Source organism: Mustelus asterias, chromosome 20 (genome assembly GCF_964213995.1).
Source record: "Mustelus asterias chromosome 20, sMusAst1.hap1.1, whole genome shotgun sequence".
NCBI lineage: Eukaryota > Metazoa > Chordata > Chondrichthyes > Carcharhiniformes > Triakidae > Mustelus > Mustelus asterias.
In genome coordinates this window covers 73,760,384-73,780,483 of record NC_135820.1, presented here as the reverse complement: position 1 = coordinate 73,780,483, position 20,100 = coordinate 73,760,384, and the positions used below count along the sequence as shown (strand labels likewise).

The 20,100-nt window shown below is 44.6% G+C and overlaps 1 protein-coding gene across 1 annotated transcript in view; it reads right to left on the bottom strand.

Annotated features, from left to right (window-relative positions):
• Positions 1-19,541, bottom strand: part of LOC144508637 (deoxynucleoside triphosphate triphosphohydrolase SAMHD1-like) — a 56,070-nt gene extending 36,529 nt beyond the window's left edge. The window contains exons 1-7 of the mRNA XM_078236855.1: positions 19,442-19,541; positions 14,477-14,515; positions 13,233-13,393; positions 10,730-10,845; positions 8,652-8,722; positions 3,405-3,557; positions 1,094-1,194 (exon numbers count right to left, since the gene is read on the bottom strand). Coding sequence (XP_078092981.1) covers positions 1,094-1,194; positions 3,405-3,557; positions 8,652-8,722; positions 10,730-10,845; positions 13,233-13,393; positions 14,477-14,494 — 620 coding nt within the window. The 5' untranslated portion in view covers positions 14,495-14,515; positions 19,442-19,541. The remainder of the gene's footprint in view (positions 1-1,093; positions 1,195-3,404; positions 3,558-8,651; positions 8,723-10,729; positions 10,846-13,232; positions 13,394-14,476; positions 14,516-19,441) is intronic.
• Positions 19,542-20,100: the final 559 nt, after the last annotated feature.

Below are 20,100 nucleotides of genomic sequence, written 5' to 3'. Positions count from 1 at the left end.
AGTCAGCACTCCCTCAAGAATGCACTCGAGCATCCCTTTGATTTTTGTACTCAAGCCTTGGAGTGAGGCTTGGATCCACGATATCTATCATAGCCATTGTATCATTTTATTATCCCTCAATATTCTAAACTTAAGATACTACAAACAGAGTTTGTACAATCTGTCCTCATAATTAAACCTTTTGAGTCCTGATATCATTCTACTGAGAAGTGGGAAAAGGTGTAGAGCAAGATTCAGGTGTATAGAACCAGGCCTCATGTAGCACAAGGCATGCAGACCAGATTGTCCCAGCGATTCACTAATTCATCCTCAATTAGCTGAGCTCAGCCAAGACAGCAGTTGCAGCAAAATTTCCCTTCCCACCCATCTACTGCGCATGAACTCAAGGAATGAGTTCATCATCAAAATGAACTGTGATGCCCCATATGGTCAAATAGCCTTCCAACATTCACACACACCATTCGAGTGAATGCTAGAGAACCATCTTGCCTATTGAATCTGCATATCAGTGAGAGACAACACCTTCAGGAAGAGGAGAGAGAAGGTTCGAACAAAAGTATTAATGGGTATAATTTTAAATGAATTATACAGGATATAAATGTGTCGGTGCAGACTCGATGGGCCGAAGGGCCTCTTCTGCACTGTATGATTCTATAATTCATTAGTATGAAAGTCAGTAAGTAAAGGGAACAGATTTAAATTAATCTAAGAAAGATGGTTGGGAATGTCAGATCAGGAGCATTTTGTTACTCTGAGTTCTGATCAGAATGTATTGACTGGAAGAGTGGGAGGAAAGATGTTCAGTAATCATTTTCAAAATGATATTTGATATATTCTAAAATAAATTCAAGAAAATGTGAAATAGGAAAATGGGACAAATGTTCGGCGAGATGTCACAAGCAGATGTCTAAATGGCCTCCTTTAGTGTTGTGTGATGCTACAGTATGGGGCTGGTCCTTCAATACAGAATACCACAACACAGAAACTTACTTTCAGTTAACTTTTGTATTGCACCTGGTGAATTCTTCTGAGATTGATTAGAGAGACAGTGTTCATCACTTAGTGATCAGAGAGATTGAGAGAGCAGGCTTACCTGGCAAAATAATCCCACTTATCAACATCAATCCCATTTCTCTTGTTTGCAACAATTTCATACAGAAAGCCCTTCTCCCTGGACCGGCCTCTGAATGGCCACTGAAAAGACAAGATACCAAAGTTAGATACAAAAATGAACTCACAGGACAGAGTAAATATTGAGAACCATGCCTTGGTTTCTTCTTTCGCATTCTCCTTATCTTCAATCTCCTCGCTATGAAGAAGAGCAGCTGAAATGAGGTACCTCACCCAGTCGTTGAGCTCTGTCATACCCTGCTGGGTCAGGATGGAGCACAGCAGCTCATCCAGGAATTGCCAACACCTACCAACACCATACAAACCAATCACCAGCACTCTTGTCCTCCAAGTTAACCAGTTTTCCCCCTATATCTCCTCTCCTAACACTATTGACATAAGTGGGGCATGTTCCCAAGATACCCTCACTCAAATAAGCAGCCTTCAACTTGACAACGAACACCAGCAAACTATTGAATCGTAGAGAGTATCAGACTGAATCTTGCTTATGTTTCTATCCAACATCACACATGCATACTTCCAACCAAGAGTTTTGGAAAGCAGATAGGTGCTGAAATCAGGCTAATATTCCTCCGTATACACAGGATCTGCTTGGATGAGGAGGATCGCAACAGACACCTCCAGACGCTGAAAGATACCCTCATAAGAATAGGATATGGCGCTCGACTCATCGATCAACAGTTCCGACGCACCACAGCGAAAAACCGCATCGACCTCCTCAGAAGACAAACACGGGACACGGTGGACAGAGTACCCTTCGTCATCCAGTACTTCCCCGGAGCAGAGAAGCTACGGCATCTCCTTCGGAGCCTTCAACATGTCATTGATGAAGACGAACATCTCGCCAAGGCCATCCCCACACCCCCACTTCTTGCCTTCAAACAACCGCACAACCTCAAACAGACCATTGTCCGCAGCAAACTACCCAGCCTTCAGGAGAACAATGACCACGACACCACACAACCCTGCCACAGCAACCTCTGCAAGATGTGCCGGATCATCGACACAGATGCCATCATCTCACATAAGAACACCATCCACCAGGTACACGGCACATACTCTTGCAACTCAGCCAACATTGTCTACCTGATACGCTGCAGGAAAGGATGTCCCGAGGCATGGTACATTGGTGAAACCATGCAGACGCTACGACAATGGATGAATGAACACCGCTCGACAATCACCAGGCAAGACTGTTCTCTTCCTGTTGGGGAGCACTTCAGCGGTCACGGGCATTCGGCCTCTGATATTCGGGTAAGTCTTCTCCAAGGCGGCCTTCACAACACACGACGGTGCAGAGTCGCTGAGCAGAAACTGATAGCCAAGTTCCGCACACATGAGGATGGCCTCAACCGGGATATTGGGTTCATGTCACACTATTTGTAATCCCCACAGCTTGCCTGGACCTGCAGAGTCTCACTGGCTGTCCTGTCTGGAGACAATATACATCTCTTTAGCCTGTCTTGATGCTCTCTCCACTCACATTGTTTGTATCTTAAAGACTTGATTAGCTGTAAGTATTCGCATTCCAACCATTATTCATGTAAATTGAGTTTGTGTCTTTATATGCCCTGTTTGTGAACAGAATTCCCACTCACCTGAAGAAGGGGCTTAAGGCTCCGAAAGCTTGTGTGGCTTTTGCTACCAAATAAACCTGTTGGACTTTAACCTGGTGTTGTTAAACCTCTTACTAATATTCCCTTCTGCAGTGGAAGTGAGCTTGTAACAAGCAATTCATGGCAAAACCACTTAAGAGGGCAGTTAAGAGTGACCCATGTCTCTGTTTGACTGAAGCCAAGTATCGGTCCAGACTAGGTAAGGAGAAGACTCTCTAAACAACATTAACAAACCAGTTGGCTTTTTCTAACATTCTGACAGCTTCACTGTCACTTTTCCGTCACCAGATTTTTATTTCCAGATTTCTTATTGAACTGAATTTAAACTCTCAGCCTCCCATGGTGAGATTTGAATTTTTGTTTTCTGGATTATTAATCCAGAAACCATCACACTCCCAAATCCCTTGATCCCAATGATTGATCTGCCAACTCAACACAATAGGAATTGAACCCATGGCCTTGCAATTCTGGACGACTCCATTCCATGAATTACATTTATCACCCAAGCCTTTCCACAACAGTATTTGTGAAGAATATCTGCAGCAGAATCATTTGGTGCACAAAACAAAACTAACCTCGATACACATTCTTATTTTTAAAGTAGTTAACTTGCCCAGGCCATCCTTCTCTTTTCATTGGTTGGTTGTTGTCACTTACCTTTTGGCCCCTTGCTTCAGTTAATGGGTCCCCATTGATCTGCTCCTTGATAAATATAATATCATCTGAATTTAGATCATTTTCTGTGAAAGCAACTTTCAGACCATTGCTTTTCAGCAAGTGATCAAACATCTTCAATGAAGCTTTCTCGTGCTATTAAATAAAGAACAAAAATTAGTTCAGCAATCTATTCCCATGAAGAACAAATGAAGTTCACGGAAACTGATCTTATCGAATGACACAACACACTTGCTACCTGTCAGCATAAGGACTATAACTGTTGACAGGACAGCCAAAATGCTAACAAAACCACCTTGGACCAGGCGGCTGAATGAAGGAGGAAAATGAGAATCTTGCAGATTCAACAATATTTGGGTTCAGATTGCATCCTTCACAAGCAGAATCAAAAGGTCCATCACGCTGTGTAACCAACTGGCATCGATGTGAGGGACACCCTGAATCAGCTTGAATCAGAGGGAGGAGGACGATCCAATCATTGGTCCCATGTTGGGACCAACTACACAGGTCTTCGACAGAGCTCTCGGTTGTAGAGTACCAGAGGCTAAGGACTAAATTAAAGAGGACCTCACAGGTTATGATTTCTGGACTATATCCCAAGTTATGTGCATATTGGCCGAGGGGTAGACAGATTGGGAGGTGAACAAGGTTACAGCCTCTGTGAGATCCGATGTATGCTTAGCTCTGTTTGCTTCAGTGTATGCAAAGACTTCATTTTAAGATATTTCTGCCTATGCAACTCTGCTAATATTAAAAAATTGACTACATTTTAAAACTCAGAAGGCATACTGCGTTAGCTAAAAAACGACTGCATTCCTGGAGTATACACAGCAGACAACACATTTTTGATAACAGCAGCTGCAAGACCTGTGTTTGCCAGACAGAGACAGTTTGCGGATAACATTTCCAATAACGAGATAAGGGTTGATATATGTTTTGGTTTCAGTGTGTTTGTGCAGTTTGTTTTCAAGATCCTGTTCAAGCTGAATTCAGTGTGATCAGTACAGGGGCGGGCAGTAAAAGCCAATTCCAAGGTTGTTTTATCTTTTTGCTTTTATCTGTTTAAAAAAAGAAATCCATTTTAAAATTCATATCAGTGCTGTCCCCTCGTCTGTTCAAAGGAATGAATGGACCAAAAGTACGTCACCTCGTCTCCCTCCCCTGTCCCCATTCCCCACTGTCCCCTGGCACTGAGAGGATACTGGAACATTCTGGCAAATCCACCAACTCACCACAACATGGGGCGGCACGGTGGCACCGTGGTTAGCACTGCTGCTTCACAGCGCCAGGGACCCGGGTTCGATTCCCAGCTTGGGTCACTGTTTTGTGTGGAATTTGCACGTTCTCCCCGTGTCTGCGTGGGTTTCCTCCAGATGCTCCGGTTTCCTCCCACACTCTGCAAGACATGCTGGTTAGGAGCATTGACTGTGATGACGAGGGGAATTTCACAGTAACTTCATTGCAGTGTTAATGTAAGCCTTACTTGTGACTAATAAATTGACTTTAACATCTCTAAAAACAGTCTAGCAAAATCACAGTAGAAAATGTTTGCAAAAATTACCATACCTACATTTTGGGTGCTTGGATCTTACAAGTGCAGAGCCAATTTTTTAGCTTCATGTTTCTTGTTTGAGAGGTTGCCTGCACATTCATTGCCCAGGTGTGGAATCTTGGTGTCACACCAGCTATTTGATTGTGTGACATCAGGCTAGTGTTGATCCAAGATCTTTCATTGCTCACAGGGGGACTCACCTCTTTGCTCCCTTTCCTCAAGCAGTGCGGCAGAGGTCATGCAGGAAGCATGTGATGCATCGCACACGGCAAATGGCAGTTGGAATTTTGTACTGTCGCTCAAAGCAAACAGATTTCTAGCCCCATAATGTTTGTTAAAAATTTAGTCATGTTCAGTTGAGCCAATCAATGTGGAGTGTGCGTGTAATTACTTCAATGAGGACATCGAGGTTGGCCTCTTGTGAGCTCATTATTGCCTGCCCAATCAGGGAATCTTTTCTCTGTATATAACTGGGAGTGCCAGGGCTCTTGGCAATCTGGTACTGACATAGGGCCCGATTTTACCAAAACTTGGCGCCCATTTTCGGGCGCGAAATCACGGTAAAGTTGGGGGTCAGGCCTATACCGCGCTTTGCACGGCTTTACCGACACCCGATTCGGACGCGGGCCATTTAAATAGACTTAATGAAGCGTGCGCCCAACTCTACCACCAAATCCCACTTTACCACCGTGCGGCCCAATCCGCGTCCGCGTCTTTAACGACCTGGTAAATAAGAGTCGGAAGCCAGCGCTTCCTCAGTGAGGGCTGGCGAGGCGGTAGGCACGTTGCGATCGGAGGCTCCCCGGTACTTACGTGTGTCTTGAGTCATGGCCATTCCACTGTCCCGGGTCGGTGGCATCTCTGTGAGTGTGTGGGGGGGAGGGGGGGCTGTTGCTGTGCATGAACTCCGATGTCAGTGTGGCAGCACGGACCTCGGGCCCTGCAGTGCAGCTGGGTCCTAGCACCGCAGCTCACTTCAGGCTGAAGGCTGAAGATGTGCACACAGTGCAGATAGCACTGCTGCAGCCTTCCAATGTTACCAGGGCTGTGACTGTGTGGATCATGTGGCTGGGGGGGCGGGGGGGGCATGGGGGGGCTGTGACTGTCGATGTGCTAGGGGCAAGCAGTGTTGCATGACCCCAACATTCGTTCATCCCCGCCTCCCCCCAATCCACCCCCCCCCCCCGCCCCCCACCACGCACCCCCCCCCCCCCCCCCCCCACCGCCCGCCTTTCAGAGTAACGAGATGGCTTACGGGATGCAGCCAATCGATCTAGCCGTTCTTTTGGTTGCTGCTGGAGCCGAGGAGGAGGAACTGGAGGAAGAACTGTGGGCCCGGGCCGTACCACCTGCAGGACCGGAGCGAGACGACCATCAGAGGCAGGAGGTGGCCGCCATTCACCCAGGGCGGGGGCTTCGGAGAAAGAGGGGGCAGAGACCCCGGCAGTTCCGTGCACGAGTGTCATTCAAGGAGATGTCGGACACCGTATGCCGCCGACGTGTCCGAATCTGTAAGGAGACCGTGCGACACCTATGTGACCTGCTGCAGGACCTGGGGCCTAGGGGTGGGGGGGGGAGGGGGGAGTGGGGGGGGGCGGGGGGGGGGGGCGGGGGGGGGACACCCACTCTCAGTGGCTGTCAGATTGACGGCTGCCCTGAACCTTTACGCGACCGGCTCCTTCCAGAGCCCAAGCGGAGACGTCGGTGGCATCTCCCAGTCTGCAGTCCACACCCGTGTCAAGCAGGTCACCGAGGCCCTGTATGTCCTGGGCAGTATATCAGATTGGACCTAGACCGGGCCCATCAGGAAGCCCGGGCTGCGGGGTTCCGTTGCAATTGCGGGCACGCCGAATGTGCAGGGGCTGGTCGACTGCCCGGCCCGCACCCGAATCGGGTGTTGGTAAAGCCGCGATCTGCGAGGAATCGGGTGCAAATCGCGGTATAGGCCCGACGCCCAACTTTACCGCCATTTCGCACCCGGAGTTTTGGTAAAATCGGGCCCTGCGTCAGTATCCAGATTGCCCAGAGTTCTGGCACTCCCGGTTATATACAGAGAAAAGATTTCCTGATTGGGCAGGCATAGATAATTTCTCATAGATAATTAGGCAGCACAAAGAAGATGCTACATTATTTGCAGTTTGCAAGGTTCTCCCAAGTCCATCCTCTCTGCTCTCTCTGCTGTTTTGTCTTTCACGCCCGGGTGCTCTGTTTCGGATTTTTTTCGAACTGCGCATGCGCAGTTCAGAGCTCCGATCGGTCCGCCAGCGCTAAGCCCCGCCCACTGCGCGGATCGGGCCGGAGCCGGCAAAACGCGTATGGGCGAGGATTCCGGGCGCGGATCCGTATTATGCCCGGATCCCGCCCTTAGGCTGCAATTGGTAAAATCGGGCCCACAGAGGCTACAGGGGTCTCCCTGGGTTCCCAGTAATTGTACAATAAAGAAAAACGCTTTGAACCTTGCCTTGCGACACGACTTCCTTGAATGCACTGGTACAAGGGATTTTTCCCGACAACAATACTCTTGGGGAGGGGGGAGGAGAGAGCTGCTTGGAGGTCAGGGGCTGAAAGCATGCAGGGTGCTGAAGATGGTTGGTCCGGGGTCATTTAGAGGAAAGATGCGAGATGAGGTTAAACATTCCCCCTTTGCTGCCTGGATTTGGTCGTTCATTTTTTTCTGGCATTGCTTCACAATTCTCCGGGACAGTGCCCGGGCACTAAGACAAAAGGCTACAGCCTCCCAGGCTGCGTTTGCATTGCTTCCCCTGGGATGAAGTCCTGCTGGGGAGGGGGGGAAGTTGGGGGGGGGGGGGGGGGGGGGGGGGGGAGGAAACAGACTAGCCCAAAATTTCAGGGACAGAGTGCGTAAGATAGGGCCGGAAAACTCGCCCAAAAAAAGGGATCTGGAACTCTCCCATTTTCAGACTAGTTGGACACTCAGAAAAAATCTCATAAAATTCTGCCCAGAACCTGTTGCACTCTATGAACTATAAGAGAACTTATAAATAAAAAGGTATCTGGTGAAGGGACAGTGGGACTTTGCTGATTTATTTCAGTGCTCAGCGGGGCTGCAATGTTTTCCTTACTTTTTCCTGCCACTCGCATCAAACATTTTAACTCGCACAACATCTTGCACTCATATTGAGCGTTCAACATAATAAAATGTCCCAAGGTGCTGTGTAGTGTTACCAAACAACATCAAATATCGAGCCACAAATGATCAATGAGTTGGTTGTAAAGAGCAATTTAAAGAAGGAGAAACAGACAGAGATTGGAAAGGTTTAGAGAGAGATCTCAGGAGCTAATATCCAAACGCCTGAAGGTCACCAATGGGGGAGTGAAGGAAATTGGGGATATGCATGTGGTAGGAATTGGAGGAGCACAGGGATCTTGAAGCAAATCAGGGCTGGAGTATATTACAGAGATAGGAGGGGGTGAGGATATGGAGGGATATGAACACAATGGTGAGAATTTTAAAACTGACGTGTTGCTGGGCAAGCTCGGGGTGAAGGGTGAACCAGATTTATGATTTGATAAACAGGCAGCAGGACTTTGAATGAATAATCTAATTCCCAATGAGTTCCACGAAGATCTTCCCCATTGATATGATAATGGCCTAGAGTTCATGTCATTGTTTTTTGTAACAGTCAGCATTACTCAGAATCTACAGGTAGTGTTACCTTCCAGTTTTTCCCTGGTCGAGTACGTGGGATAAATGCTCCATCAAACAAGTGTGAAAATGGCCCGTGACCTGTGAAAAAGAAATATGTTACATCTGCTGTATGCATCAAGGCTGATAGTTTAGGAAGTTAAATATATGATACCTCATTAAACTTCAAAAGTTAATATTCTGATGTACTTCCTTGGCTAAAGGTTATGCTGATTTAGTCCTTGTTTTATCGCAATGTTACTACTGCTAAGTGGAAGATCCAAATTTGAACTTCATTTCTACTTCAATTCTTCCAACTGCACACTTTTCACACTTCATGCTTTTTGGATGGTGAGGTAAATAAAGAGACTTAATTCCACTGTATTTGTGCAACTGCGGGTGAATTCTCCTGTCTCAATACCCAACTTTCAGAACCAAATGAAAGAGTAAGCCAGCATCCAATTCCTTGCATCATGCATAGCAAAGTGGGAGGGCAAAACCCTTTGCTGCATTGAGGGTTTGATACTAATCAAATGGTTAATAATGTTCCTCCTACTGTGAATTTCTCACAGAGAATGTTTGAATGGAGTGGCCATACCATCCTTGGCATTTAAAGTGACATTGTGAAAAAACTATAGTTGATTGCCTGTTGTACCGGGGCTGAATGTTCCCCATCATGGGATCGAAGTAAGGGGCTGACCCAAGGCCTGCATTTTTGTAGTCGTGGAGAGTCTGTTCGCCATTATGAAAATGGCTCCAGAGGTTGGAATCTGGAAGTCCTGCAGACAAACAAGGCATCCACCATTTTGGCAGTGGGCAAATTGTGCAATTGAGGGCAAGTTCTAATATACAGATCCATGGTTCGCAGAGGCAACTGCACATGTTAAAATGCCACTGCCTCAAAAGGATCTGATTTCCATTAGTCGGATGTCCAGAACATGACTTGTGCTCTTTAGGAGAAGATCTAAAGCTCATGGAGCTCTTTGGAGAGATAGGATACCCTGTTTGGAGAGATAAGGACCAGATTTTCCATTCATTTATGCCCTGCAGCTGCTGCCAGTGAGGACGGGGGAATTTGGAGGTGAAGGGCTGTTTTATGGTTTATTTATTTTTTAACTTTGACCCGCTGCTGGAGCACTGAGACAAGCCTTCCGCCAGTCCACCTTCACATCTGGCAACCTCTGAACTCACCCTGGATCAGCCCCTATCAAAACCGCACCCCACCTGGAATGATAATCCAGACTTCCAGGGCACTTTCTTCTGGGTTGAGTTTACAGAGCTGGGAATTGTCCCCACTCCTGACTCAGGAGCAAAATTGAGGCCTGAGTGTAGATTGGAACGTCCATCCAACTAGTGATGGGAAGGGGATGGTTCTACTTCCATTCGCCCTCTTAATTTCCGAATTCTTACTGGGACATCAAAGGAACCAGTGACCCACAATAACTTCACACTTGTGGCCATTCTTCATGTATGAGACATTACAGTCAATCCTGGCAGAATATTTGGCATTGGAGAAAATTGAGTCCAATCCTCTCATTTGAGTGGTGAATGTTCTGCTAATAGTCTGGATATCAGTCATAAACCCTGGACAATTTTTTTAAAAATGTATTCCTTCCTCAGAGTTACAAGGTCAATGTTCAGAGTGGACAGGGCAATCCCTCAATCCACCTCCGAGCTTGCTCCAAAAAGCAATTCAAATTCAAATTGAATCCAATTCCTGGTCCACACAAAAGAGACAGACTAGATACAAGCTGACAAGAACAAGCATTACACCTGACTGCACGTTTGATTCTACGCTTGATCTTAGCCAAAAGGCCGATATGAATTTTGTTCAAGCACACTGAAGCCTCCAGCTGTAACCCTTGTTAAGCAAGACTGAGGATCAAACCTGGAACCTATCAATCTGTAAACCACACAATTGTATCAAACCATTACAGAAGATACTGAGAGTGAACCTACCCAACGTGAACTGCAATGGCTCAAGAAGACAGCTCACCCCCACCATCTGGATAGCAGCGAATGCTGCCCTTACCAGCAATGTCCACACCCCAGGAACAGATTTGAATAAAACATTGTGCTCTACCAGCTCCTTCAGATCTGCTTACTCACCCAGGTCATGACAAAGTCCTGCAATCTGCACACATAGCACATCCCGTTTGTCAATCCCTAGTTCAGGTTGCCGCTCTTTCAGACCTTTTACCAACTGGCCTGCCAGGTATGCCACACTGCCGGGCAAAACAGAGAATTTAGACAAGGGCGCACAATTCTTGATACATCAATTGTCATGGAGGTCCAAATACAGTAAACACCCATTTATTTTACCAGTCAGTATCATCTAGTAATGGACAGCTCCAAATTTTCTTCACCTAATTTCTTGCAAAATGTAGAAACATAGACCATTGGCAGCACACAAGTAGGCCATTCAGTCCATCATGTCTGTTGGCCAAAAAAGAGCTACTAGCTAATTCCCACTTTCCAGCTCTCAGTCCATAGTCCCGTGGTAGGTACGCAGCACTTCAATTGCATATCCAAGTTTTTTTTTTTAAGTGTGATGAGGTTTTCTGTCTTGACCACTCTTTCATGCAGTGAGTTCCAGATCCCCACTTCCATGGTGTAGCTATGCATCTGTATCAAACGTGGCTTAGTGAGTAGCACTCTCATGTCTGAGGCAGTTTTAAGTTCATTTATTAATGTCACAAGTAGGCTTACATTATCACCGCAATGAATTACTGTGAAAATGCCCTGGAAGGTTGTAGGTTCAAGTCCCAATCCATGGACCTGTACACAAAAATCTGAATTCCAATCCTGAGCAAGTGTTGCACTGTTAGAGGTGCCATTGCTCATCTGGGATTTACTGTGAGGGCTCACTTGCCTTTTCAGATGGATTTAACAGGTTATAGGCTACTACTGTGAAGTAAAATGAGAGGCAAGAAGACAAGGGGAGAGGTAATGCAGGGCAGATAAGAGAGTGACTGAGAGTCACAGTAAGAGAGGGATTAGACAGGTCAAAATGATAGTGAAGAATGTTTGAGAGTGCGTTAAGAATTGGGGAAAATTAAGATTAAAAAACAAAGTCAAAGCAGGGTGTTGATTTGAGGCGGACAGCTGGAGAAATGATGAGATGCGAATTAGCCTATCAGTGGAAAATAGGTATTTCAAATGTGTCTAGTGAAAACAGTGAGACTATATAAGTGGTAACTTCAAAGTGGGAAGTTAAGGAAATTGACACATATCTGTGCAAAGCCGCCTCCTCAGGGGTATAAAATCAAATGGAAAGAAATGGCATAGCTGTAGAACCCTAACTGAGGGGAAACAAGAAGACAAGGGAGAGGGACGGCCAACATCAGAACTGCAGCAAGTTGCAGCTATAGTCTCCCAAGAGAAGTAGCATTTTCTGCCTTCTCTGAACCAGAGGACCATTTGTCAGACATGTCTACTTTACCCTGGTTGTGGTAATTATTTACTAGATTTACCTCATAGAGCTACTTAATATTGGATGTTGTTTGGGAAAAAGGGTGTCTCAGAGTTCAGGTAAAATATAGATAGTTTTGGGGACCAAGGGATAGTTTCATGTAACATTATGTGTGTATCGCCATCAATATCCTTAATTGTTGTAGAGTATTATAGTCCTTCTTGTCATGTGTGCTTGCATTTTTCATTTAAGTTACTAAATATTCTTTATTGATTGTTCACATGACGACTATTATTTCTTGACTGGTTTAATGTCATTCCTCACACGATATCAAAAAAACTCATACATCACTATTAACCAGTGTTCAAAGTTAACCTTGTGTGTTTTGAGGTACAAGGTTCATAACAAGAGGCAATGGGAAATGTCAGGTGGTCCACACAAGAGAGTGAATGTGAGCGAGAGTAAAATGTAAGAAACATACATAGAAGATAGAAGCAGGAGTAGGCCATTCAGCCCTTCGAATCTACTTTGCCGTTCATTGTGATCACGGCTTATCATCATCAAATTCCCCCTGATCCTACCTTCTTCCTATATCTCTTGATCCTTTTAGCCCAAAGAGGTATACCTAATATGGAAACATACATAGAAAATAGAAATAATGCAAACCAATTGAGAGAAATGTTGGGAATGTGAAAGAGAGAGTTGGTGAGGTGCGAGAGGTATGGAGAAAGGTGTGAGGCAAGCTAAGTAAAGGTGTTATAGGGAGGGAGGGATGTGAACCAGTTCAGGTGAGAGACTAAGAGTAATGTCCTTTAGGGAAGAAAATCTTTCACATATTCTCCATGTTCCGAATCGCTTCACAGCTAATAATTACATTTGAGGAATCTTAATTGTTGGAATGTGGGAAACAACCAATTTGTGCAAAGCAAAATCTCACAAACAACAATGTGATAAAAGCTTCTTTATCATCTTTAACATAACAGAAAAGCCCAAGATACCTCACAGGAACTTTGTAAAGCAAAATTTGACACCAAGGAACATAAGGCAATATAAGCCTGACAAACAGGAAATGCTGGAAATTCTCAGCAAATCGAGCAGTATTTGTGGAAAGAGAAATGCAAAGTTAACATGCCAAGTTGATCAAATATTCTCAATCTGCTTCCAAAATTAAATGTTCAGAATTCCTTTGCAGATGCTTACCCTATGGAGTGTTCAAACCTGTTGTGTGAAGCCCCAGGATACACAAAGTAAGCTCCACCGAGCTGCTTGATGAAGCGAAGTCGCTGGAACTGTGGTGTATCAATGATCTGGACAAGAAGTGGATGCATCTCAATGTGTCCATGGATTGGGTCATTGAAAACCTGCAGAAAAATGGAAAGGTTTCTTCCCATATCACATGACAGCGTTACTAATGTGCATACGTTCATTACATTTCTGACCCTGTTTATCATAATTAATAAGTAATTTGCAAGCACTCAATGATGAAATTATTGCTACACACCTACTCTCAACTCCGTACAACAATAAAACTTTTCTGAGTTACATCGAATCAAGAACTCGGGTCATTTGGCCTAACTGACCAGTGCTGTTTTTATGTTCCAGGTAAGAGCTACCCACTCCTTTTCCTCTAACTCTGTTAGTATAACCTTCTATTCCCTGCTCCCTCATGTACTATTAGTTTCTCCTTAAAGGCATCCAAGCTACTTGTCCTCTCAGTGGAATATTTCAAATTCTTTGGTATATTAATTTTCTTCTGAATCTTCGACTGGATTTAGTAGTGACAGTCTTATCTCATGACTCTTTGTTTTTGGATCTCATATAAGTGGAAACAACTTTCTATCGAATCATTTCATACTTTTAAAGACTTCTATTAGGTCACCTCCCAACTCTAATTTTTCTATCCAAAAAATAGCTCCCGCCTCTTCAATCTTTCCTGATAGGTATAACGTCTCAGTTCTGGGATCTTCCTTGTAAATCATTTCTGCATCTTCACCAATGTCTCTACATCTCTTTTGTAAATTGAAAATGCACACGATACATTAAGTGGGCTCCCGCCAAGGTTTGATGCAAGTTTAATCTGACTTCCTTGTTTTTCAATTCAACCACAAATGAATCCCAGTGGATGGCTTGTTATTTCTGGTCTTATTCACCTTTGTCTCAACTTTCAGTGTATCAAACCACACAGGTGATCACCACGTAATTGGCAATGTGCAGACACAGATCATGAAATCATTGGACCACCTTCTTCCTCTACTGAGCAGAGCAACAGAAAGATGCAGTGTAATAGTTTCTAAATTCATCTCCACCTCCCCCTCCATCATTTATTGTTTTTTTCCAACTGGTAACCTCTCAACAACATCTCAACATTGCTGTGAGTCAGAGAGAGTGATTGATGATTGTTACCGAGAGATTATACAGTTTCCCCTTCTCCTGTATTCTCCTACCTTTGTGACAGGGACCATTCTGATTGTTCTCCACGAATGCTGGAAAGAAGAAAACAAAGCAGGAACTTCAGATGTCAGCTCATAACCAACTCTCGCTCATGAAAAAAGAGAGGCTGATATTTGGCAAGATGTGTCCTACACAACACCCATTTGGAATTGAGTAAACTGGCCACAAACACTGTCTACTTTCCCTTTCCTTCTCCCCAACCCTCAAAATACACTCCCCCAAGTGACCGACAGGAGGCAATGGGAGTAAAATCTCGGCTCACTGTGTTACAAATCATCACAGCCACGAGAGACTGAATATTGAACTTGCATCTCTTCATAGAGGGAGGCCATTCAACCCCTTGAGCCTGTTTCATCAAAGTGGGTTACGCCCTAGACAGACTGAATGGAAAGAGGTAACGGCTGAAAGGAATCTCATTCATCCCTCACCCCTGTCCAGAAATGAGCTTCTCTATTAAAAGCGCTATCTTCCATACATCTAGATGACGGGGAAATGGGAGTCTGTGTAAAAACATTGCGGGTATTTAGAGCGATTTGGCATTGCAGGAATTAAATGACTCTAAGCTTGCAGTGAAAGCTGTTATTCTGCAATCATTTATTGACCCTGGCAGTAACACAGGCTTTCACAAAAGGTAATTTTTGTTACTGTAAGAAAGCAAACAGCACAATGAGATTTAAAGTTGTCTACAGGGATATCTCATCTCTTTGAGATGTCTGTGGGAATGTGCTGAGAACGTGTGATATCTGCTGAGATATGATCAACTATAATTCCTTTTATTATTATTTGGTATAAGATTGCAATTTCTTATTATTGCCAGTCTATTGTTCTATTTCTGCTCTGTTAAAATTAGGAAAAAGGAAAAGTCTAAATCTAAATTTGAATTGACTGTTCGAAATCTTGTTGTCTTCGAGGTTCAAAGGTAGCATCAGCAACAGTGAAAGAAGAACAGCTCCTTCAAGAAAACTTTCCAAACCCACAATCTCTACCATCTAGACGGACAAGAGTGGTGAATGCATGGGAACATCACCACTTGAAAGTTTCCCTCCAAGCCACACACCATACTGATTTGGAAATATATCACCGTTCCTTACTGTCACTGGGTCAAAATCCTGGAACTCCAACCCTAACAGCACTGTGGGTGTACCTACACCTCAAGAACTGCCCCACCACCATCTCAGAGGCAAATAGCAATGGGCAATAAATGCTGGTCGTGCCAGCAATGCCCACATCCTGTGAAAGAATAAAAAAGTAATAATTTTCAGTAATATGAAGTCAGGTCTCGCAATTTAAAATTTATTATATTAGAATAAATGTAATATCTGCTCCACCTGCCAAATCACCGATCTCCCTTTTATAAATATGTTGAGAAATATAAAATTCAATACAATCAGTAAGGATAGGCAACAACACCTCCTCCACGATCATCCTCAACATCAGTGCCCCACAAGGCTGTGTCCTCAGCCCCCTACTATACTCCTTATACACCTATGACTGTGTGGCCAAATTCCCCTCCAATTCGATTTTCAAGTTTGCTGACGACACCACTGTAGTGGGTCGGATCTCAAACAATGACGAGACAGAGTACAGGAATGAGATAGAGAATCTGGTGAACTGGTGCGGCAACAATAATCTCTCCCTCAACGTCAACAAAACAAAGGAGATTGTCATCGACTTCAGGAAACGTAAAGGAGAACATGCTCCTGTCTACATTAACGGGGACGAAGTAGAAAGGGTCGAGAGCTTCAAGTTTTTAAGTGTTCAGATCACCAACAACCTGTCCTGGTTTTCCACCCCCCCTCGCCCCCCCCCCCCCGCCCGCCCGCTCCCCATGCCAATACTATAGTTAAGAAAGCCCACCAACGCCTCTACTTCCTCAGAAGACTAAGGAAATTTGGCATCTCAGCTACAACTCTCACCAACTTTTACAGATGCACCATAGAAAGCATTCTTTCTGGTTGTATCACAGCTTGGTATGGCTCCTGCTCTGCCCAAGACCGTAAGGAACTACAAAAGATCGTGAATGTAGCCCAATGCATCACACAAACCAGCCTCTCATCCATTGACTCCGTCTACACTTCCCGCTGTCTCGGCAAAGCAGCCAGCATAATCAAGGACCCCACGCACCCCAAACATTCTGTCTTCCACCTTCTGTCGGGAAAAAGATACAAAAGTCTGAGGTCACGTACCAACCAACCAACTCAAGAACAGCTTCTTCCCTGCTGCTGTCAGACTTTTGAATGGACCTACCTCGCATTAAGTTGATATTTCTCTACACCCTCGCTATGGCTGTAACATTACATTCTGCACTCTCTCGTTTCCTTCTCTATGAACGGTATGCTTTGTCTGTATAGCGCGCAAGAAACAATACTTTTCACTGTATCTTAATACATGTGACAATAATAAACCAAATCAAATCAAAAATTCCCCTAAAATATAGAGGGAAAATGAGAAACTCTGCCTGATCACCCGGTTAGAGTTGCACAAACAAATACAATAAAGGACAGCACATACTGAACCAAAGAAAGAACAAACAAACCAAGTTCAGTTTTGAAATGAAATCATGCCCACAGGGAGTTCGCCTTTGGGAATGCAAATAGAGGCATACAGGATTGGGCTTGTTTATGTTACACTACGCTTTCACATGGGTGATTCGAACCATGAAGGAACAGTAGAGGAGAGGTAGAAAATATATTTATTTACCTCGCCTGAAGAGATAAAAATAGAACAGTAAATGGAAGAGATCATTGCGAACACGAGAAACATTTTTTATTTTTCCGGAGGGTCCTATAGCATTTGTGATTGAAGCAGAAATCATACCAATAGGAGCCGGCCCGTACCCTTTAAAGGCACTCCCAAAAATCAGATAGCAAAGGAATGGGATCAGTAATCCCGGAATCAATACCTTCCCGCCACTTATAAAGGGCTAAAAGCAAAGTACTGCAGATGCTGGAGCTCTGGAATAAGAAACAGAAAATGGTGGATAAACTCAGCATCTGCGGAGAGTGAAACAGAGTTAATATTTTGAGTCCAATATGACTCTTCTGCAGAATTGAAGAGGAATAGAAATGCGATGAATTATGTAGTTGGAGAACAGGGTGGAGGAGGTCAGGCAGAATAGAAGGTCAGGGATAGGTCAGAGTTAAGGAGAGATTGACAAAAGTGTAATGGGCACAAGACAAATGGAGTGTTAATTGTAGCATTAAGGATTGAAAGAAACTTCTGATAGTGACGTGAAGGTAAGATAGCAGAATGTGCTAATAGGGGAGTGTGGTGGACTTCAGTTGTGCCTTTGTCCTGCCTGGACCACCGTTGTGTGTTTGTCATGCCTGGACACATCCCCTGCCGGCTCCTCCCCTTGTCACCTAGTATAAAGGTGGCTGTTTCCTCCCCCTTGTTCAGTTCGGGTCAGTTATCTGTTGGGATGTGCTCCTGGTTCTGTAATGAATAAAAGCCTACAGTTGTATTGGCACACAAGTAGTCTTTTGCCTAATTGATAGCGCATCAGAGAGCAAACGTCTGTGCTCGGTGGAAGCAAAACTGAAAAACAAGTGACAGGTGGGGGAGGGAAGAGTTGTATTGGCACAAACCAAGGAAACAAAAACTAAAAAAGGGTCAAGATGTAGACTGAACTCCCCCCTCCATCAAAGGCCACAGCTTGTTCAATCTTTCCTCACGATGTGTAATCAGTTTTGAAGCTTCTCAATTGCCTCAATGTCACTTATATATTAGGGAGACCAGAACAGTTCACACTAATCCAGGTCTGATCCAGTAAAGGTCCATGGAAATTTTACCTTGATTTTCTTCTGGTTTCTGTATATTTACATATACATATGTGTTGACATACATTTACATTACATGGTTACCTCGTAACAATCCAGTCTTGTGTATCGTGGTCAGTTAATCTCACAATCCTCTGAAATTATTTGAATGAAAATAGAATTAAACAGGTAGAGACACCTGCTTGGAGTTACAGGATTTCAGTGTGGGAGGAGCCAAAGAGAAGAATTCAATGTGTCACACAATGGTACTACCCAAGTAAAGAGTCCAAAACATACAAAGTACATTTATTGTGTTACTAACACTATTAGCTGTGGCTATAAATGCAAATTGTAGGCTGGGGGTTCCACAGTGAGCTTCTTGAATCCACTTCTTGAATCCCCAAAGCCTGTCCACCATCTACAATAAGAAGTTTAACAACACCAGGTTAAAGTCCAACAGGTTTATTTGGTAGCAAAAGCCACAAGCTGGAAATGTGCTCTCAAACAGTGCACTGTTTGAGAGCACATTTCCACTCCATCTGACGAAGGAGCAGTGCTCCAAAAGCTTATGGTATTTGCTACCAAATAAACCTGTTGGACTTTAACCTGGTGTTGTGAGACTTCTTATTGGGAATATATCACAGTTCTTTCACTGTCACTGGGTCAAAATCCTGGAACTCCACCCCTAACAGCACAGTGGGTGTACCTACACCTCAGAGACTGGAACAGTTCAAGAAGGCAGCTCACCACCACCTTCTCAAGGACACTGCTGGTCTAGACAGTGACATCCACATCCCATGCAAAGAATTTAAAACATTAAACAAGCTAAGTGCATTGAGAATTCAGATTTGGACCATCTATAAAGAAATTAAAATTATTCAGGACTCCAAGAATGATCCAAGAACATCTCTCGCACACTTCAGACTCGTTCCTGAAACAAGGTTTATAAAGATCAATAGAACGCAATCTGTGATTTGCATGTGGCCAAAATGAAATAGCAATGGGATTCATTACATCTCAGAGTTGTCCCCATCTTCACGCATTTTGCTTTAAGCAAATGTAGCGAGTAAATTTGCAAGATTCTGGGGGAACGAGCAAGGCAATGGGGTTAATTTGAGAGCTCTCTCAAAGAGCCGGCACAGAAGTGATGGACCGAATGGCCTCCTTTTTTGTTGCAACATTCTATCATTCTCTACTTGCCTCGGCACAACTTCACAAACTCTTTCCACCAAAAACTTCCTCCACACCAGAGTCCTGGGTAATTGGATGCTGGATCCGCTGCTCTGTGAAGACGATGAACTCTCTCTCTCACTTCCTCCTCTGACTGCTCTCTCTTTCACTCTGTCTCTCCTCTGTTACCCTCTCTCTCCTCTGAGAGCTCCTTCTCACTCACTCTCTCCTCTGACCTCTCTCTGTCTCTCTCTCTCCTCTGACAGCTATCTGTCACTCACTCTCTTTCTCCTCTTCCACGCACTCTCTCTTTCTCTCCTCTGTCTCTCTTTCTCACTCTCTCCTCTGACCTCTCTGTCACACAGTCTCTCTGACACTTTCTCACTCTGTCACTCTCACTGTCTTCTGACAGCTCTCTCTTTCTAACTCACTCCCTCCTCTGACTTCTCTGTCTCTCACTCTCTCTTTCCTCTATCAGTCTCTCTCTCACACACTCTTTCTCACTCTCTTCTCTGATCTCTCTGTGACACTCTCTCTCTCACACTTTCTCACTTTCTGTCACTCTCTCTGACAGCTCTCTTTCTCTCTCTCTCTGACAGCTCGCTCGGTCTCTCTCTCTCTCTCTCGGATAGCGCTCTCTCTCTCTCTGACAGCGCTCTCTCTCTCTGACAGCTCTCGATCTCTCTCTG